We start from the raw sequence: 22,352 nt of genomic DNA on the forward strand, positions 1-22,352 counted from the left end.
TTCAGCATTGTTTTATGCTGAATAGTCATTACTGTCCAACATAGGTTTTTCGAAATAGGGCAGATCTTCAGCTGTTTTAAGCCTTGCAAACAGAGTGACACCTTTTATGAGACATTTATCAGTTCTGGGGTTGAAGCCTTTTATATGATTGGATGGAGATGAGCAGTTGGGCAATTTCTTTCAGTTAGCTCGGCCGAGTGCCCAAGCAGTCTATAGCAGTACATTTAAATGAAACTAATTGGGCCCTCAATTAGAAAGAATGATTTAACTGCCTCCAACTATTATTTTGTGTTCTAAAAAAAAGTTACGTAACAGATGTAGTTTTGCCTCCGACCCCCCAGGTGCCACTTATGTATGTTTCAATGTTTAGAAATCTCTGCTTTTGGGGTGGCTTCGAGGTTGATTTCGTGCTCTTGAAATAGGCACTTTGTTAAGCTTATTTTCTTTTATATATAACACGTAGTGTCGAATAAGAAATCGTGAACTAAAATAAGAAAGGAAATTAGTGGCTATGAGATTTAAAAAAAAATGTTATGAGGGCAAATCCATCTGTGTTGGATTGGATGCATTCCTGAATTTTCCCAAGTGAAAACTTCCAGAAGGTGCTGTGGCAGTGTTAAAAACACAACGTGGAGGGGCTCTCCAGCACATATTGAACTCTAGCAGGGCATCTCGAGATTTCTGATATCTGTCAGAGAGAGTAGGTAAATGATGGAGAAAGGTACTCACACCGTTCTTAGGTCGTGCTGCAAGTGTGGGAAAGGAAATGGAACTAAATCAAGATTAACATGTCTCTTACAACTACAGAGGTTTGTTGGTTTTTCACATACATTAGCTGTGCAGTTCCCAAACTTCCAAGCTCTTTTACACTTGGGCTAGATGGCCTGGGTGGAGGTGCTGCTAAAAGTGTGCATGGAACATTGACATTTTCTATAGAGCATGTTGGAACATTTGCATACACGTAGAAATTATAGTTCGCCACCCTCCGCCCAATACATAATCAGTCTGATTCCAGTATACCTTGGCTATAGGACAGGCAATAACTCAAAAAAGCATACAGAGAGCAATGACACTTTAGCTGTTTGTCTCTGCAAAGCATTATTTGTGCAGTCTATAGTGTGGATGTTTCATTTTTTATTTTAAGGGGACTAAATTATTTCCTTCAGTTATTGTCAGTGTAGTGCTATTAGATTGTCTACATTTTTGTAGTTTGCCTTGGCTGTGGTCAAAATGGCCACAAGGCACCAGATTCTAGAATTAAACCTTAAATATATAGCATAATCATTGTGATCAAAGTGCCCCCCACCCCCATAAAGCACAGAGTAAACGGAACTGGATGCTTGTACATAGGTCCCCATTGTCAAGAGTGAGGTGAGCTAGCCAATTCTTTCTCATCTACCCTTTCTTCTTATATCTTCTGTCCCCATTTTTGCTTGCCACATGCTGTAACATAAGGTTTTATCTGCTGGATAATTATAGCGCTGAGACGACAATAATAACCATTAGTATTCATGCCATCCTTAAAGCGCATCTCTCATAGAGGTGAATTTGTATAAATGTCCGGCCTTTCTCAGAGTTTGATAATATTTCTTGTATTCCTTTCGTATCTCATTTTCTACTCTACAACACTTAATAATAATTGATCGATTAATATGAAGTTTTCCAGCGCACACTGTACATTTAACCTATGTTTTAATGTTTCTTTGACATTTTCACTGGGGTCCAAGGAAAAATGGCAGTGTTCTGTCTGAAGTTTCGCATCTATTAATGACCCACAGACACTAGTGTGCATGTGAATCTACTCCATGCATGTGCACTGACATTCCCATAATAATTATTTGCTTTACCCTATTTCAGTAAAGCGCATCAAGGCTCCTGAAACTGACAATTCCCCAAATATTGTGAACTTTTTTTTTTTCCAGAGTTTTATATAGGGCGAACTAAACCCAAATGTATCAGAGATCTTTGCATGAGCACCAGTTACGTTACAGACGGACACATACATTTTTTTTTTTGCTAGGCACGGGAATATTAAGTGATTTCCCCAGAATCACAGGATGTTGAGCGTCCCTGCTGAGACTCAAACCTGGTTCCCCAGCGTCGAGGTCGACCGCTCTAGCCGTAAGGCCTCATCCTCTCCCCAATACTAGTGCTAGAAAACCAGTTGTCCTCCATTTTATGTATTTAGGCGGTCTCCATTTGATGTATTTCAGAAACAAAGCTGCAGAGTAGGGGTTTTGATCTGAAATTCAAAAGACTACATTGACCTGGAGCATTGATCATTTTCCCTGCCTGGGTCTACCATACCTGGCATGGAGGTTCAGAGCAGAAAAAATGCAACATATTTAGAGAGGGCATACCTAGGACTTGACCCCTAGCAGGGTGGAAGATCCACCACTGGGATCGTACCTTTAAAGTTGCAGTTAGGTCGAGGACATTTTTTAAGGTACTAGTCCTGCAGGACTAGGACCATTTTTTGGATTTTTCGAGCCCTGCATTGATGGAGTCAGCTGAGACTCTGCAATCAAACAGCTAGTGATACTCTCATCCCTAATTGAGGCAAGGAATGGTAGTCCATGAGGCCCACCCTTTTACGATGGGCTCCCACTCTGCAAAATTCCAAAAGGGATCCTTTATACACTGGGATCAAATTGTAATATCACAGTAACCCTGTATTTTGAAAAAAGCTTTCTTTGGAATGAGTATTTGAAACGTGTTTGTTGCTTCACTCTTCAAAAATGTGTACAATTTTCAGACTATTCAGTCTCTGGATTTTATTATATTTCGGACAGATCTGTTATGTTTAGATTGTTGTGAGAGGTATTTGAAAAAGTATGTTTTTGAACTGATAGAAGTTAATTGGTCATTACGCAAAAATGTAATGCATTTTTCAAACAGAAAGAAAACCGGATTGCTTTGTTTTAAGTTATAGGAGTTTTTAGCAACTTCCAGAGCAAAATCTACTTACTGTCTTTTCTTGTGGCCAATTTGTTGTTTGAATACTAGTTATCTGGAGCGTACTAATAACTCCTATGGTGTTATCGAAAATGGATGTAGGTTGGTGTATTAGCCCTTACCTGCCATCCATCTCTTTGTATGTGCATACATATAGTGATATAGGTTAAAGGAGAAACATTTGAATGACAATACACAGGTCGACAGTCTGTTTTTGTGGCTTGTTATGAAGAGAAGTCCCTGTGAGGTTTAGCTTGGTGAGACCTCAAGAAGTAGATTTCTCAACGGCCTGTAAGTAAGCATTAATGGATACCTCAGATCAGGGCCCAGGAGAGGCCCACAAAACTAATCAACTTCCTCTGAAAGCTAGCTTGTGAACGTATGCTTAACAAAAAAACAAGTTCATCAATTTCGCAAGAGTGGTTTCGGTTCCTGGTATTTTGTTTTCTTGAGATCCTTATTTGAAAGTGTTTCCGTAGACCTCTGGCCTTTTGCCTTTTTACATTTTAGTTTTGACAGTTTCTGACATATAGCCAGATTTTAATTCCAGAAAGCTTGGTAGGGAACTGAACAGTAATAACGTGGGGAGCAAGGCCAGAAATGAGTTCAAAGTTGATAAAAAGAACTCAGACTTGGAGATAGTAGAATAAAGGTACCTTGTAAATAAAAAGAAGAATATGGCAATAGCAATAATAAAAGGATGAATAGAGGCAAAGAAAAGTAGAGTCATGGAAAGATTGGTGGGTGGCTAGGGTGCACACACAAATACTAAGAAGGCAAACAAGAGTTAAAATAATACAAGTAAATGGCTAGCGAGGCAGCTCTGGTAATATGGAATGTGGGAAAAAGTCATTTTACCACATGTTGCGAAGTTGGTACCTGCATACATGAAAAACGAACTATATTTGGACCATTTAAGGAAGAAAAATATTTTTTTTAAAACAGTTCCAAAGCTACAGGCCAAAATGTTAGAACATGAAGAAGGAAGGTTGGAGGGGAAAGAGGTAGGAAAGCGACAAGTCAAAAGATGATAGACAGTAAAACATGTATTTGTCTTGTATGAATTGGGCTTAAGTTAGTGATCATTCATGCAACTAGTAATCTGCCAGAGAGTCAATTGAAGCGAGTGTACAGTAGGATTGATTAAAATGTAGAACTTGCAATCACTATTCTAACAAGCATTGGCAAACCCAATAGGTCTGGCATTGGCCGTCAGCCTTTTGGCATTTCTTATTTTATTTTGTCTTGGTTTTTGCACACCTTTATTGTATGTGAAGCTGCGGGTCCTCATCAATCTAAACAAAAACATTGGCTAAAGGCAAAATGTTTGTTTTGCTCTCAAAAAGGCATACATTGCAGTAGTACGCCCTGGTACCGAAGGGAACTACTTTGTGTGTACATTTGCTCCCTACGAAATGGCAGCAAGCAGTAACTCAAACTTAAGTCAGCCAGTAGCTGAAGTGGGCTGTAATATCGCCCCTTGATGCTTGCTAGAGTCGGTGGAGGACAAAATGTAAATGAAAAAAACACAGACTAATAGAAAAAGTCTGGTTTAAACCCCCCAGAGGTAACTATTCGGTAAATATATTTTTAGTGACATCAATAAGTCTTGCCTAACACAGACTTTAACAAATCAATCAGTCTGGCATTGGCTGCCACCTTCTCCTTTTTGGTAAAGAAGAGAGAGAGAAAAAGGGAGGAATGAAAGAGATAGGAGAGAGAAAGAAGAAAGGAGGAGAGAAGGAAAAGAGGCAAGAAGGAGGGAAAGAAGAAAAAGAGGAGGAAATAAAGAAGAGGACAGCAGTGGTGGAGAAGGAAAAGAGGGAGTGAAGAAGGAAAGAATGAAGGAGGGAAAGAAGAAAGTATAGAATGGAGCAAAGAAAGAAGTACGCAGAGAAAGAAAGAAGGAAAGAAGGAGGCAAAGGAAGGAATGACAAATAGTTTGGGTTTCAAAGGTAGAGCATCCTCACAGGCTTATATTCAAAGTTCATGCGAGCTGCTGTTATGGTGTGAAAACGCAGGAGCTCGATAAAGGTCACTTCTGAAGGAATTTTCAGCAGCATTGGCAGGAGACAGGAACTGATGAAGCTGGAATGTGCCTTGTTCTCTCATCTGGTCCAAAGCGTCCTGTATCACATCAGGCACTACAAACAAAGGCACAGCTAAAGTGATAATAAAGTAAAAACGAAAACACTGGCCCTGAAGGGAACTATCTTGTGTGTGGATGTGGTATTTGTGAAAGGGCTAAGTGCAGTCACTCATAGTAAAATTAGCTGGTGATTGAAGTTGGCTGACTCATTACCACGTGCTGTATGCTGTAGTGAGCGGAAGCAGAATGTGGGTAACACAAGACCAGACCAATTTATGAAGTGAGAGAAAGTCAGCTTATGTAATATTAATCATATACTTTTAGCAAAATCAAAACGCCAGACCTAAAAATGGCATGGATGGCCAAAAGAAACAAATGACGAGAAAGGAGTTGTTTTTAAGGAAAAAGAGAGACCACAAATTCCAGTCTCTGGAATAATTGTTGTTGTATCTGCATGAAGGCAGAAAAGTAAGGGCATAAAGACATTCAAATCACTGCAGTGCTTGAAAAAACTCAGTAATAATGCATTTCAGAAAACACCTTGGGTGACCATGAAAATGTTGATGAAGATGTTCAATAAATAAGTTAAATCATGCAAACATCATGTTACTTTTTGGTGAGTCATCCTATAGAATAGGTTTAAACTGCTAGGAAGCTTCTCTCCCACCTTCTGGTCAGAAATGATGAAAACACACACTTCATAACATAATAATATATAATGATATAGTACTCTATGATAAAATATGATTTAAAAAAGTAGGCGCACCACCTAGAGCATGACAAAACCTAATAAGTTCTCTTTCCAAATCCTATTTTGTGGGATTGTGAGGGGATTTAAAACTGTTTTAAGATGAGTGTTAGAACAGGCTTCCTTGGCGTGGTTCTCTGCTAACGTTTTGCCTTTAAACCTCCTGTTTTTCTGACCTAGCTTTTGCTGGATTTAGGACTCTGCACACATTACCACTTCTAACCAGTGCCAAAGTGCTTGTGCTCTCTCCTTAACCGCTACTGCGTTTTCCCGCTGTGCGCTGATTTTTGAAAAACGGCCGGTTTGTGACAAAGCCAGCTCGTCATCCGCGTAGTGCAAGTAACGTCCATGACGAGCTGGCTTTGTCATTAGCGCGGAAGGGGTTAAAACATGGTAGATTTGGCTTACACCCAATTGCCTATTTAATTTACTTGTAAGTCCCTAGTAGTGTGGTACTACTTGTGCCTAGGGCCTGTAAATTGTATGCTACTAGTGGGCCGGCAGCACTGACTGTGCCACCCACTTAAGTAGCCATTTAAACATGTCTCATCCTTCCATTGCAGCCTGTGTGTGCAGGATCAAGCTGCCAGTTTGACCTGGCAAAATAAGCCTCTTGCCTGGCCCAAACCTCCCTTTTTAGGTCGAGCCTAGCATTGCAGCGTATGCTTTGCGAGGCATGCTGTAGTAGGGTATGCTGTAGAAGTGCCCTGTAAGGCTCTGTCCATATTTTTCATTGGCTGGTGTCATTGTCCTTGGTAAATGCTGGCTTCCGATTCAATATGAGGCTTCTTAGTCACTCCTTGTTACTGCCCTGTCTCCTTTTGTGACCACCCATAACGACTGAATCTTTTACGTGCAGCGTAAGCACAATTTTTTCAGCCAGCATTGGCGGCCACGTGATTATTTTTGCATCGCGCTTTCACTTTAACAATAGCTGCCGCCCCACCCCGCGGGGAGTGCTGTGTGGGGCAGCAGCTATTGTTAAAGTGAAAGTGCGATGCTAATATAAACAAGCAGCTGCCTTTTCGCAATGGCGATAGTTTGTTATTCTTCCTCGCCGAAAAAGAAAACACTTGGACTTTTTATGGATGGTTCGACTAAGCTACGAAACGTAACTTTTTGTGACTGCCATAATTTAGCCTCTTGCGCCATACTTACTACAAGCCACCTGTTTTTGTAGCTCTATTCAATCTCTTGCATAGCTGTACTACAGTAGCACCGTTCTTGCCTAATGCACTACTTCATGCATACACCCCTTGGTATTTGGAGGCCTAGTGAGAGAAGGGTTTAATACATCTCCCAACATTTTAAAATTCCTCTAAGTTGTAAAATCGTTATTGTGTTACTGTTTACCTTCCTATTTGAAAATATAACATTCACTTAACTTTTAGCAATGGACTACAGGTGCTACACGTCTTTCAATGTTTGGTAAACATATGAAGGTTTTTACGTTTTAAAGAATAAATGTACTTAAATAATGTAATGCAAATTAAAAATATATAGAAAGTAATACACATGACACTTTTGAAAACGAGCACTGTTTTTCACAAGTAGAACACACTGCTTTCAATTTCAACTATTTGTACGCTTTTGCTCGAAAGATTTCAGCTCAAGTTGTTTTCCTTTTCAATGTTTATTTATTTATTTATTTATTTTGAAAGTTTTATATAGCGCGAACAAGATCTTTGCAGATATCAGAGCGCTTTACAAAGCAGGGAATACCAAACAAGAGAATGAATAACAGGTCATTAGGTATATCGAAATTATTTACGTTGAAAAAAATAATTATAACAGGTACATAGAGCTGTGCTGTCCCCTGGTGTTTTTTGTTCAAATCTGTTTTTATTGTGAACACAGCGATAAGCCTACAACCCCTTACTGGAGCCGGCCGCGCATAGAAAAGCCAGTAGGTAAAACTAGACAGGGGAGGTGGAGTCATTAACACAGCGCCCTGCCTACAACCCCCGGAGGGGGGGCCGGCCGCGTGGCTTAGGGGAGAGCAGAGCAAGAGGTGGCCATAAACTGGCAATGCGTCGTTGTGTGGGGTAGGCGCGTATGTGAGGAAAAGCAATGGCGTCACATTTTCAAAAGGCCCAACAGGGACCTAACTGCCCCAAAGAGGGGTGGAAGCCAGAGTGGCAAGTAGGAAGGAAGAAAAGTCGGAAAAGGAGCTAGCAGTGTCAAGGTGAAGAGGAGTCAGGGGGGTGTACCCGTGGCCACAAACAGGAAATGTGAAACACAAAGCGGCACTGGGGGAAGCGGTTAAGAGCATAGTCTACTTGGGTCAGCAGGAATGAGGGCGTCCTCGAACAATTGTAAAGCACGAAGCCTGGGAGGCATGTGGCGGGCATAGCTGATGGAGCACAGGTGACGCACTAGGGGTTCCCACACTGCCTTGAAGCGCACCCCCCTGGATTGTATCCGCGCCGTGAGTAGTTCCATAGTCAGGACCTGCCAGAGGCGCACGAACCAGGATGCTATCGGCGGCGCCTCTGCTCGCTTCCAGTACAGGGCAATGAGCTGTTTGGCAGCACCTAACATGTGAAGGGTGAGGATCCAGTCGCTGCGCGTGAGGGCTCTAAGTGTGGGGGGTCGAACGCCCAGTAGGAGTGTGCAAACCTCTTCAGGGAGGGGGAAACCCAACACCTTCTTAATGTGACTGAGGACCTCCTTCCAAAAGACAGCTAGGGTAGGGCAGGACCACCAGATGTGTACGAAGTCACCAGTCGCAGTGCCACACCTCCAGCACAGCGGCGAGGAAGTGGGGAACATTTTGCTGAGTCGCAGGGGGGTGTAGTACCATTGCGTCAGCATCTTGTACGCATTTTCTCTTTGCGGGATGCTGCGGTAGGTTTTGGGGATGTCGTTCCAGAGCCGAGTCCATTGAGAGGGTGTGATGTCAGTACCTGTCGCCGACTGCCACTGCTTCTGATAGGGGTGCACAGGTGGGGCGGTGGGGTGCTGCAAGATGTTGTAGATCTGGGAGATGAGCCGTTTCAGTCCCCCGAGGGATCGTGCCAATTTCTCAAAGGGGGTATATGCCCTAGTAGCAGCCTGGTACATGTCGTCTCCCGAGGTCCAGTGGCGCAGCTGCGCGTATTGTAAGTGAGCGGTGAGAGGGAGCCTGAATTCCTCCTTGCAGTCTAGCCATGTTTTAGGCGACCCGCCAAGAAAAAGGTCTCCTGCAACTCTGCAGTCGCCTTGCGTCCAGCTCTCAAAAGCTCGGGTCCGGGCAGCTGGGGGGAAGTGCGGGTTACCTGCAATGGGAGTGTGTGGAGAGGGAAACGTGGTGAGGCCCTTGGCCACTGCCACCCTGTCCCATACTTCAAGAACCGTCCTCGTGGGGACCGCAAGATATGCACTTCTGGAACGTGCCACCCGCGGTAACCAAGGCAGGTCCCATATGGTGCGCCCCGTGACCGATCGGTCCATGTGGAACCAGTGTTTGTCGCTTTCGCGTGCACCCCATTCGATCACGAACCGGAGGTGTGCCGCCCAATAGTAGTGGAGGAGATTCGGGCAGGCAAGGCCGCCTCTGTCTCTCGGTTCCATCAGGACTTTCTGCGAGAACCGGGGTCTTTTGCCCCCCCATATGAAGGACGTGAGGTCGCGTTGGAGGTTTCTGATGCAGTGAATCGGGATCGGGGTGGGGAGGCACTGGAAAACATACAGAATGCGGGGGAGGATGGACATCTTGACCGCGTTGAGCCGCCCCAGCCAGGAAATCATCAAGGGTTTCCATTTTCGCAGGTCAGCCAGAACTTCCTTGCGGCAAGAGGCCCAATTCCTCGAGGACCACGAGTCAAGATGGGGCGTGAGGTCCAGGCCCAGGTATTGAATATGGCTGTCCGCCCAGCGATAGGGCGTGACCCCCTGCAGAAAAGAGATCTCCTCGTCGGGGATGGTGAGATTAAGCGCCCAAGACTTGGTGTGGTTGATTTTAAGGCCGGACGCCTGCTCAAACAGGGAAAGGGCTTTCTGCACCGCTGGGAAGGAGACCCGAGGGTTCGTAAGAGTAAGAATCAGGTCATCAGCGAAGAGCGCCACCTTATTAGTGCGCCCTCCGTGGGAGATACCATGAATGTCAGGGGTACGCCTAATCAGCTCCGCCAGCGGCTCAACCGCAAGGGCGAACAGGAGCGGCGACAGCGGGCATCCCTGCCTCGTGCCCCTGTGGACCGAAAGCGGCGATGTCAATTGGCCATTGACCCGAATTCGGGCTTGCGGTCCTAGGTAGGGGGCCATGCACCTGGATATCATGATAGGGCCAAGACCTAGTTTCTTGAGGACCGCCCGCAGGAAGATCCAATCGATCCGGTCGAAGGCTTTTTCTGCGTCCAGCGAGAGGAGGCAAGCCGGGATTTTCGGCTCCCTGGCGGTCCCGAATAAATCCCACCTGGTCCGGATTCACCAGGCCCGGCATGTGTGGGTCAAGGCGTTTGGCCAAAACCTTGGTGTAAATCTTGAGATCAGTGTTAAGGAGGGCGATGGGGCGGTAGGAGGCACACAGGTCCGGGTCCTTCCCAGGCTTGGGGATCAGGGCTATTTCCGCCAGGCCCATGTCGGGGGAGGGGCCGACGGTGTCAGAAAAGGAGCTGTATAGTCGCAACAGATGCGGGCGGAGCTGGGTCAAGAACAGGCGATAGAAGGCCAACGGCAGGCCGTCCGGCCCCGGAGTTTTCCCCACGGGGAGATCTTTAACAGCCTCCGTTATTTCCTCCTCCTGTAAGGGGCTCTCCAGCGAGGCCGCACATGCCGGGGACAGGGTAGACCCCCCGTAGTCTGCGAGGACGGCCTCCCGGGCCTCCGGAGAGGTGGGCTCCTCGGCATATAGGGAGGAGTAGTAAGCAACAAAGGCGGCCTGCTTGGTCTTCTCAGTTGTGGCGCAAGTGCCGTCCTGCTGCTTGACATTGGCGATGTGGGCCCTAGCGGTACGTGCCCGCAGCCTGCCGGCCAGTAGTCGGCCAACCTTGTCCCCTCCCTCGTAATACCGTTGCTTGAGCGCTAGCAGGGAGTGCTCCGCCTTGTTGGTACGCAGGGTGCGGAGTTGCCCCCGTAGGTTAGCGAGAGTTCTCTTTGACGCCCGCGAGGGGGAGGCCCGGTCCCGGGCCTCCGCAAGTTTGATCTCGCTAGCCAGGTCGGTTTCCAACTTGGACGCTTCCTTCCTCCGTGCCGCCGCCAGGGAGGTGATGTGGCCCCGAATGGTGGCCTTGAAGGCGTCCCAGACCGTGTGAAACGGCAGATCAGGGGTGTCGTTAACGGCGAAATACGAGTCTATGGCGTCACGGATGCTGGCGACGTCGTCCGGGTCCCGAAGGATCCTCGGAGGGAGCGTCCATCGGCGTTCACGAGTGGCGTGGGCCAGGGGGTCCTGTAGCAAGAGCGCCACGTGAGCGTGGTCCGACAGGGAGATGTCGGAGATAGCTGCAGCTAAAGAGTCTCGGGCCACCTCAAGGGAGGTGAAAAGGTAGTCGATTCGGGAGTACGTCCTATGGGAATGCGAGTAGAAGGAGTAGTCCCGGGCTCCCGGGTTGTGGTAGCGCCACACATCCACAAGCCCCAGGTCCCGAAGCTGTGTTCTAAGAGTAGAAGACATTGCTCCCGCTCCATTAAAGGGGGCTCCCGCCCGATCTAGCTCGGGGTCCCAAACAAGATTGAAGTCGCCGCCCAGGATCACATTATTGTCGCCCGATGGGAACTGTTCCCGCAGGAGAGTCTGGAGGTATTTGTCCTGCGACTGGTTGGGAGCATATACACATCCAAGAGTGAACTGCACACGGCCCATCTGTATCGTGGCTCGGAGGAAGCGCCCATCAGCACTTTTGAAAGGTTTCACGGATCCCCGCCTAATGCCAGCCCTGCAGAGGATTGCCACCCCCGCTGTCTTGGTGTCAGAGGATGCCCAGAACTGTGTAGGGTATCTAGGGTGGGCCATGCGTTTGGTGTCTCCCCTGAGAAGGTGCGTCTCCTGGAGGAGGATAATGTCAGGGGCGTGGTGTAGGAGGTAGCGCCATACCTGCTGCCGCTTGTTGGGGGAGTTGAGCCCTTTGACGTTGAGGGAGAGGACCTTCAAGGGTGTAGGGATGTTCGCCGTCATAGCACTAAGGGGGAGTGGAGTCGCGCAGAACCCAGTGTAGCAGACCCTCCCGCAGACAATACAGCGGCAGCCACTTCTCGCCTCCAGCGCGTCAGCCCCCGCAGAACCCACCCCTCCACCCCACCGCAGGCGCGAGGAGAACGTGAGAGGAAAGGGCAGTATAAGAGCGAAGTAGGAAGAGGAAGGTAAGAAAAGAGAAAAAAGGCGCAAAGAAGAGATTGAACCAAAACAGGCCAACAGGGCCAGTATACAGTGTCCCAGGTACCGGACATCCTCTACCCGAGGGTTTGGATGAAGCCAGGAATGTCACTTCCTATAGGACAAAGGGAGGGAGCGGAGATCCGGGCAAGTGAAGTAGAATCAAATCGTCTCAGAGCCCATCCACCCCGCTGCCTAGAGGTAGTCCGGGGGTGTGTCAGGCTGCGGGGCCACATGGTCCGTTCAGGCGCCAGTGGGGCGCTGGGGCTCCGCGGTGAAGTCCGTGACCTGAAGGAGGCAAAGGGCGTCGTCCTTTCCACTAACAATGGGAGTAGGCCACCATGGAGCAGGAAGACACGCTGAAGTGCCTAGTGGGCGAGCGTGTGTACAGGGTAGCTGGAGTCACAGTGGCAACGTTCAGTGGTCATCTGGAGTCGAGGGGCGATCCCCACCCTCAGATCCAGAAGCGGTGGGCTGGGAGGCCCGCCCCTCGCGGTCGCCCTCGAGGGAGCGGATGTGGGCAATGATGTCCTGCTTGGTCTGCGAGGTAGAGAGCGCGTCCACCGGAGGGGACCGCCGACGTCTGCGCACAGTGGACCATTCAGAGCGTGGAGGGGCCTTCTCCGAGTAGGGAGGACGTGTCGGACTGTGATCTGGTGACTCCGGCATGTCTAGCAGTCGCGCCGCCTCTCGGTAGGACCTGAGTGACCTGCGCTTGCCCTCCCACCTGAAGATGAGTGCAAAGGGATGTCCCCACTGGTAAGAGATGTTGAGGGTCCGGAGCTTCTCTGTGATCGGGCGGAAGACTCGCCTTCTGTGGAGTGTGGTGGGGGCCAGGTCCTGGAAGATCTGGATCTTGTGGCCTTCGTACCGCAGGTCCGGGTTATCCCTAGCCGCCTTCAAGATGGCCTCCTTCTCGGTGAAGTAGTGGAGCCTGGTGACGATGTCGGGCAGGAGACCCGCCTTTCCTCCCGCTCCGAAGACACGGTGTGCGCGGTCTAGGCGTGGCGGGGGGGCTTCCTCTTCGCCCCACACCGCTTGCAAGAGTAGGGCCACATAGGCCATGGTATTAGTCCCCTCTTCTCCGAGTGGCACACCCCGTATGCGGAGGTTGTTGCGGCGTCCCCTGTTTTCCAAGTCTTCCTGTTTGATCTGGAGCTGGATATGCTGTTCCTCGAGGGTCGCCACTCTCTGCCAGATTTGCTCTAGGTCCTCAGTGCGGGAGTCGACCGTTCTTTCCAGGCCGTCGACGCGGTCGCCAAGGTCGGTGACTTCCTTGCGCATTTCTGTGACGCAGGTGTGGACCTCCGTCCTGAGGGACCCAATCTCAGTCTTCAGATCAGCCATAAAGGAGGTCATGAAGGCCTGCGTCACCGGTGGAGAGTCGGTTGACGGTGGGGGCTTCCCCCCTGACGATGATGAGGGCCCTCCGGAGGGCGATGGTGAGCCCGCCTTACCCCACATAGAGGCTACTGACGCCCCTCTGGTCGTCGTGGGTGTGGGGTCCGGCTTATTCCCCCTGCCGCGGGTCATGGTCCACTTGGGCCGCACTCAAATAGAAGAAGTCCAGGCCGTGGAGGGGCCTCCGGAGCTAGGGTGGGTAGCGCACCCGAGCAGATAAGGCAGCGCGGAGGCGGGGGAGGCGGCGGATAGGTGAGGACTGTAGGTGGGCCACAGCAGGCCGGGCCTGGGGTCCGCAGGCAGAGGGCCTCTCGCAGTCCCGTGGTGTGGCTCAGTCCCCCGGGCAGGGCCTCCTCCCAGCGTAGCGTCCAGCCGGTCCCACCGCAGCAGGCAAGGAGTGTCCAGGAGGGTCCCAGCCTCCCAGCAGCGAGGAGCCCAGTGTCAGGGGGTAACAGGCGGCAAAGGCCCCTGGGGTCCCCGTGTGCTCACGGCAGGGTCACCCAGTCCGAGGTCCGCCAGGCGTGGCAGGGCCGGGTCTCGGCGGCGAGGCGGCCAGGGGTCGTGTTCTGCAGGGCTGGGGTCCACCAAGGCTCAGGGTTCGCCAATACACAGCGGCTCAATAGCGCACCAGGCCGCAGTCTACGTGTCCAGGGCGGCTGGAGGCGCTCAGGCTGGGATTGTCGGTGTGCGGGGGCCGGCCCTCCGCCAAAGGGGGGATGTGGCGGGAAGACCAACCGCCGGGCCCCGCAAGCGCCGGGCCCCTCCGGGAGATGGCAGGCGGGGGGGGCAGCGCGCTGCAGCTCACCGTCTGGGCCCAGCGACGGGCGATGGAGTCCCGACCAGGGCTCGCGTGCACGGGGGCCGCCGGCAATCCCGCAGATCCGGGCCTGGTTTTCCCGCCGAGGCCGGGGACTCAGGTAGATGCGGCGTCCGGGCCGCCGCTGTGCCTCTCGCTGGCGGCAGTCCGGCTCCAGCAGCTCCGGCGCGGCTCCGCCGGCGACAGGCTGGGTCCGCTGGTCCCACACAGCCGCAGGTGAGGCCAGGGGTGCTCCGGTGTCTCCTCCGGGCCGCAGTGCCGGTTCTCTCCCCAGGAGCTCGTCCCGACTCTCCAGCAGCGGACCCAGGGCAAGATGGCGGCCAGCGGCCGTTGGCGGGGGATCCCGAAGGCTGGCGGTGCGGCCGCCGGAACTTTCACAACCGCGTCTCGTCGCCGAGGAGGGGCACCAGCAGGATCAGTGATGTGTAGGGGTCCCCAGGGGTGAGTACCCCCCGAAAACTACGCTGAAGCAAGCTAAATAGAGCAGCGGGGCGACGGAGCTCAAGTGAGACACGTCTGCTCACATCGCTGTCTCAGCCACGCCCCCCCCCCCTGGTGTTTTTATAGACATGTTCAATATGTGAGAGCTGTTTGAACACGGCAGGGGGTCACCATTCAAGTGCATTAGATAACAATGCCTGCAAAAGATGAGCTTTTATTTCCCCCAGCTATTTTCTGGTTGGATTGCGTTTTCCTTGTTTTGGTAGAAACATTTTACGGTTGCAGTTGTTGAAAACCACGCAAAAGAGTAGCATTTCTAAACTGCAAACTTTTTTCACACAGGCCAGGATTCCTACTATAAAACCGGGACCTCACTCAGAGTTGTTCCATTCCAGGCAGCACAAGTAGTGGGTTTATGCAGACTTGTAAATATGAAAGACCCTTAAAGAGGTGTCTACGAACCATAGCCCGGTAGACATTTTCAAGGGGAAAAGGTATGATTGCTAAATGCTGTCTTTTTCTAGTGTTATATCTCCTTTACTGATGTAATGCCTTTGAGCCTTGTGTACACCATCCTTGGAATGTGATTAGGTAAGGGGCAGAACCACTGGTGGGATGAGCGGTGCTGGATGTACTGTCATGGTGGATGCATTAAAGAGAAGCATGCTTAACCTGCGCCTGACCTTTCTCTTAACAATTGTTTTGGGGCACACTAAAAGTGTGGTTGTTTTAAAACACAAAATACCTTTAAGACATAAGACAGACGGTCAAAAATGAAAGGAAAAAAAAACACATTCAGTATGTACTGCCTCGCATGTCAATGCCTAATCTAACACTTCGCACCACATCGAGCTTGAACACAGCTTCTGGTTCTTTGGCACATGGTTGGAGCACATGTCAAACATCATGCCTTGCTCCCACAAAGGAAGCACTGGAAAACAACACCTTATCGTCCATTCGTATTGAAAAGGATTTCCGGTTACCCAATTGCAATTAAATTCTTTTTGCGGCCTTGTCAGGGGTGCAAAGTGTTATATAAATGCCACAATACATGTATAAGAAAATCTTAACCCCTTTTAACCGTTGCCCTCCCCATCCCCACTGTACTAAGCCCTTCTTTAGGTCTCGCCTAGGCAGCGCATGCGCTGTCTCTTTAAGACATGCTGCATTCAAGGTATGGGCATAAAGCTCCGCCTCCTTTCCGCCCATCTTTTTAATTGGCTCCTGTCCCTGTCCATTGTAAATGTTGGCTTTTCATTGGTCATTAGGCTTAGTAGACCCTCCTTAGTACCGCTTTGTTTCTTCTTGTAACCTCCCATGAGGACACCCTCTGTTACGCCCTAGGTTTTAATTACAACCTCAAGGCACTATTTTCTTAAAGGCCTTCAGACCGGACACTCACTTGGTCATAACTAGGTTGTCAGTGGTTAATTTAATCGCTAGCACACCTCACATTTATATTAGAGCTTCTATAAATTTCCCTTTATCAGCTCCACATAGAGTACAACCTAATCCGGATTTAATATAATATTTATTTTGTCACATTTCAAAGTTACTAATTGTAAATATGGACATAGGTATTTGAATGTGCTTGTGGTGCGGTCTTGCATGCAGGGTGGGTTTACTATATCTTCTGCAGGGTGCAGTACCATATGTGATGAAAAGTTTGATGCTCACTAGGGACCTCTAGGAGCAGCTTGCGGTAATGCACCTAGGCATGCAGTGGTGGTGCCTTGCTCACTAGGGGCCTCTAGGAGCAGCTTGCGGTACTGCACCTAGACATGCAGTGCTGGTGCCTTGCTTACTAGGGACCTCTAGGAGCAGCTTGCGGTACTGCTCTGAGACATACAATGCAGGTTCCCGGCTCACTACGAAAGCATTTGCAATGCGCTAGGTCTCGCATTACTGAAAGTGTGAGTTATTGGCGTTGCATTATTATTTGCAACGCTAATACCTCAGACTACCAGTAGTGCAAGACATATTGCATTGCAAATGCTTGTTAATAAATGTCACCGCTACACAGTCCATAGGGCAGGGTACAGTGTATTTAGAAAGTTGGAGATGTCTTTTAAGTTTTACATGTCCTGGTAGTAAAAAAAATACTTAAATTAATTTTTCACTACAATGAAGCCTACTTCCAATTTGGAGCAGGTAGACAGTTCAGTTTTGTTGTCTAAAGAATTGTAATTAAAAGCCCTCTTTAAGGGTAGAGTTATATTTTTAGTCACAATCCTGAAAATGCCACTCTTGTAAAGTTGGCATTTTCTTGTCCTAACCATTTGGTGCCTGCAGCCTGATCCTGGGTCACATGACAGTGTGTAGCTAGAAGTTGGTCTTTGTGTATTGCTCCCTGACAGCGAGACAAATGGAAGAGAGGGGCTGGCAGGATGGACCACAGTGAGTTAACGAGGAATAGGAGCTGTACGCTACTACACTTAAACATCACAAAGGTTCTGCATGAGCACTCTCACAAAGGGTTTGACACTGGAGTTGTGTGACCTCATACAAGAGGGGGCCACGGCAGGGAGGAAAGGGATGCGTGACACCTCAGGGGTTTGGGGGTGCAAACATCTAGAAGCTTCCTCTAATCCCAGGTGAACATCAGGGATGAATACTAGACCCTTGGACCCGACTCTTCAGTACACTTCTGGACCTACGGACTCTCTCAGGAAGGAGGGCTGCTGAAAGGGCTGCCACTGTACTGGACTGCTGTCTGAAAGCACTGCTGCCTTGCTGTGCTGACCTCTTGCCTGGGTAAGAAGGACTGGACTTGCAACTGTGAACCCAAGACCCCAGAGTTACTTCAAGGAATAGTTGGATGGCCGCCTGACCAGATGCCTCAGGGACAAAACAGGTTTCCAACAACCTTGAACACAGCACCGGGTCTCTACCATCTGTGAGTCCTACCCACCCAAGTGGTGCCACCCCAGTCCTGGACCCTTAGAAGTGGGCCTGAGCCTGGCCCAGCCCATCCCTGGATTCGGCAGAACTGACGCATCTTTGTGGCACATCGCTCTTCCTGCTCGACGCATCGCCCTCGAAACTGATGCATCACCTCCGCTGGGTAGACTTCCTTAATGCAAGGACTTCCCATCGCTGCCCATGGGAACCGGAGCTGCACGACCCACCCCCAAGCCTGGACAGCGCCTCACCCAATGCAGCCCAAGGAAACCGCTGCTGTGCAACGCATTCCCACGCAAGGACATCACACTTCACAGATCCCAAGAACCTCCATGATGCATATCCTTGGCCGTACCTCGCCAGCGCCTCTGCTGCACATCACATCCTCAACACTGAGCTCCTCATCTAAGCGGACCCAAGTGGGTCCATGTAGCTCACCCGTGCTCTATTGCGATCGGCCTGAAATAGCAACTTTGTCCCGGTACAGCGCGATCAGATACCACAGTTGGTGCTTTGTGTCGCTATTTTCACTTCAGTCTTTAAAATTTCAGATCACAGGTTATTCTGATTACATTTTTGTCATTTTGGTCTTGATTATTAAAATGTACTTTATTTGTCTTAATTTGTGTGGATTTTTCATGTGTTGGGTTTTTACTTTGTTACTATTTGAAATGCTGCATAAATACTTTACACATTACCTCTAAGTTAAGCATAACTGCTCTGTGTCAAACTACCAGAGTATTGAACATAGGTCAATTTGGGGTTTGCTTAGGATTTCACCCTAGCAAGGATTGTGGTTACTGCTTGAGTAGGGATCCACCCCTCTCAACCACTAAACCAATTTCTTACAATGAAGAACAAAAACATTTCCCCAAACAGAATCACCCACCGCAAAATTTCTCTGTGTAAGAATACCAAATCACTGAACTAGGTGTTTATATTTTCAACTGTTCGAATTGGTCTCTCTCTGTCTGAGGATCTATGACCAGCACCACCTTTATTTGTATTCTACAAATTGCTAAATGTGTTTTTTTCCACCTAGTTCTCACATACCAAATTCTTTTTCATCAATTTAAATCTTATGATTAAACAAAATTGAACTATTATAATAAGTTATACATAAATGACCTCAGATGCATAGATCAGTGTGAGATCTTTTTGCCATCCTATTACTATTAAGCTTTTAATAACATTCTCTTTGGGGATGGACAGCGAGGTACTTGGATCTTTTTGAGAGATAGATGGAATGAATGGAGGGTAGAGAGGTAACTCGCACTATGCAAACTTCAAACATATAACTTGGTCTAATATGTCAATCATTCTGCCTTTGTTTTCTTATAACTGTGAACCTCATGTGAACCCTTACTTGCATATCAGTAGCTGTGTGGACGTGTAACCTGTTTACAATGTCAGATTGTTCTACTTCATGGTGCCTTTGTCTGGGTCAATATATGGTCTTCTTTATGGATTACTGCAGTCTAGATACATGCAAAAGAAGGGCATTCAAGCCTATCATAATCAGTTTTTCATTCAAGTTTAGAAGTTTCTGGCTTTACTTTTTGTACTTCTCTGGACAGTCTGAGAAATCCATCACTTTATGTCTTGCTGTCGTAAGGTCTTGTATCTTAGCCATCCTGTGAATTATCTGATCCCTTTGTCTGTGACTTCTCAGTTCAGCAATATTTGTACACCTTTTCCCAATGCTTTAAAAAAAATGTAACCTTCAGGGCCTCCGATGGAAAGCATTTGAAATGTCTTCAAATCTCTGTGCAGTTAGCGACATGAGGTTTGTCATTAGCAGGGTTTGTATGACGCAAATATTTATTTTCTTGGGGCTCTTGGATGCTAACTGTTTTTAAGACGGGTTCCCTTCTATTATTTTCAAGCTTCTCAACCACTGAATCGAACTAGAAAATAGAGGGCTAGGCTCAATTGTTATACACTTTGAAGCTCATGCAGCCACTAACTATATCATACACTCTTTCTGTTTTTGCCATTCCAAAAGTCATAAACTCCTGTTGGTCGTTCATGAATTTGTCCCCTATAATTCCCAGTTTATTTCCAAACTTTTAAAAGACTCCATTGTGAAATATTTACCCTAAGATAATTATACATTACAGGCATTCAGCAACTCCCTAAACAATTTATATTCCTCCTTTGCCTAGGATGATGGTGAATGCACACAGCCCTTATTTGCTTAAGGCTAATATACACATGTGCAAGGATGGTGATTGTGGTTACTCAGTAGGGAAAGGTGGGCACACCGTATTCCAGCACTTGGAAGCTGTTTGTCCTTCAGCCAGTGCTTACTGGTAAGACTGATGGGCTAAAGAAATAGTTATTTTTCTGCAGTCAACCTTTACTGAGAAAGATCTTCTATACAGCAATTGGCACCTGAGTATTTATCAAATCCTGCATGTGGGTGTGCACGGTTGGTGAAGACCTTTGGTTTTCGTGCCTTGTGCCCTTGTCCGTTGCCAGCCAAATTCACTTGTACATATGGCAGGCCCTATTTTGGCTTAAATGATCCAGCTGCTCTAGTCAATTGGTTATGAATTGCTCTCACTACCTTCAGCAGCCTTATACACTACACATCCTACTAGAAATCTACAGCTGAAACTAAATAGTTTTTTGTGTATTGACCTGCTTGTTGGTGGGAGGCGCAGGGAGACCAGGATGCTTAGCTTGAGATGCTGCTGCTGGTTGTGTTCTGTTGTTTGTGTTATGTTTGACTAGCACTTCACCGTGCACTGGAAGAGTTAATATTATGTATGCTTTTACAAGAAAGCACGCTTTTTATCATCTGACTCAAATTGCATAACGTTTCACCATCTCTGAAAAGAAAAGACTTAGTTTCTCCATCAGACCCTCTGTTAAATCCATTCATACAATATTTCCCACTCATTTATTTTTAATTCTCCTTTTTAAATTGGCACTTATCATTTAAATGGGTTAACCTGGTAGTTTATCATTGGTAGTACAGAGCCCCAAAATCTGAAACTTTCTTCGACCTGTCCATGAAGGTACAGTTAAACCACTTACTGTTAAAGACACTTCTCAACACAGAACTGTTCAAAGGACATTCGATGGAAGTGCTTCCCAAGGCAGCGAGTGACGAATGTCACATAAAGGTAAATACTCCAAAGTAGACATAATATGCATACTGCCTTCTGTAACACTTGTACAATAAATGAATTGATTCATATAGGAAAGAGGAAGACACTCTATCTTTTTAAGGTGTCCTTAATGTTAAAAATAAGTTACAATTATAAAGAGGGGGTGGTGTAAATTCCACTTCTTAGATTCTACCATGTCATGCAGTTATGTGGAGCGTTATATGGAGTGCATTGTTGGTGTCTTGGACTTTTAGGTGTGCATAAGTATTTTCTGTTTGACCATCTTGGGAAGGGATATTGGAGAGTAAAATAGATAGGTGCTCTCACACACTAAACTACCTGATACAAATCATAACAATGTCGGTTTTGATGAGAGCAACCATTTCAGGTGCTACTCTTTTCTGTAGCTGAGAGCGAGATAACGTGTGACTAACTTCTGTACTTTTTCAGATTCCAGGGTCTTCAATTCTCCCTAAAATGGCGATGTGCGCCCCAAGCAGAAACGTCTCTTTGGAAGAAATCCGCATGAGCAGTGAAGATCTGCTGGAGAAACAGGATCTAGACGCTGGTGGCTTTGGAATGGTATCACTCTGCTTTCACAGAAGGCATGGACTAGTTGTACTGAAAACTGTGTACACTGGACCTCAGCGCACAGAGTAAGTGGCACTGAGATGCATTTTATGCTAGTCATCACTAGTTAGTCTGTGCGTTTGACAAAGCACATCAAAGAAACCTGAAACTATGAGGCTGCACTTCTTTGTCATTATACAGGCCTTCCTTTCAGTAATGGGGCAGCTTTCACAACAGATGAAAAGGTAAAATTACAGACTGACAATATGATCCATCACAATCTTGTATGCCCAGCGTGGCGAGGGATGTGCTTATCCATTGCAGTATTCTCTTTTTGTTTCAGTTTATTGGTTCTGGTCTTTCAAGGTTCTTCATGGTGACAGTGATTTCTTACAGAGTATCTTTGGACATATTAAATCCTGCATTGATAGTTGAAATCAACAACCTAGTTTGCCTATCACTCAAATAAAATGCAGATGTTCTTGCCAAGAGTGGCTCTGTTCTTTGAACACCCTGCTACCATTCTCTTCAATGAGAGTGGGCGGGGTTTTAACCACTCACATGGCCTGATAAATCCTAAAGTAATGTATTGTCACTTGAAGCCAGGCCAATACCAAGTTGAAAATAAAGGACTGTAAAAAAGGAAAAATCATTAATCTGGCCATCTCCACCTCCACTGCCGGCATCTTCTGAAGTCTTTCGGTAGCTTTACTTTGGCTTTCCTCTGCAGTCATCTATCCTTTGTTATACAAAGGACCTCACATATAACAAACATAGAAACATTTGGTGAAGTTGATGGCAAAAACAAAGAGATACAAAAGGGGATGATGGACGGAGCGTTTGAACAAATCAAACACTCACCCTCAGTCAACTGATCTGGGTTTAATCCATCACCATTCTTTAGTTCACTCAGCCACCCCAGTTCAGACATGGCTATATGCAAATCAGTCTGACCCTGTGCCTCATGTGTGGCAGGGTATACTCAGACGTGAGTCCCTTGTTCACTTGGCCACTGGATT

The 22,352-nt window shown here is 47.6% G+C and overlaps 1 protein-coding gene across 4 annotated transcripts in view; it reads left to right on the forward strand.

Moving 5' to 3' along the window:
* RIPK1 (receptor interacting serine/threonine kinase 1) overlaps nt 1–22,352 on the forward strand; it is a 225,027-nt gene that overhangs the window by 30,501 nt on the left and 172,174 nt on the right. For all 4 annotated transcript variants that reach the window (XM_078688033.1, XM_078688031.1, XM_078688034.1 and 1 more), the window contains one exon: nt 21,214–21,419. In XM_078688033.1, coding sequence (XP_078544159.1) covers nt 21,241–21,419 — 179 coding nt within the window. In that variant the 5' untranslated portion in view covers nt 21,214–21,240. The remainder of the gene's footprint in view (nt 1–21,213; nt 21,420–22,352) is intronic.

Source organism: Lissotriton helveticus, chromosome 4_1 (genome assembly GCF_964261635.1).
Source record: "Lissotriton helveticus chromosome 4_1, aLisHel1.1, whole genome shotgun sequence".
NCBI classification, from domain to species: domain Eukaryota; kingdom Metazoa; phylum Chordata; class Amphibia; order Caudata; family Salamandridae; genus Lissotriton; species Lissotriton helveticus.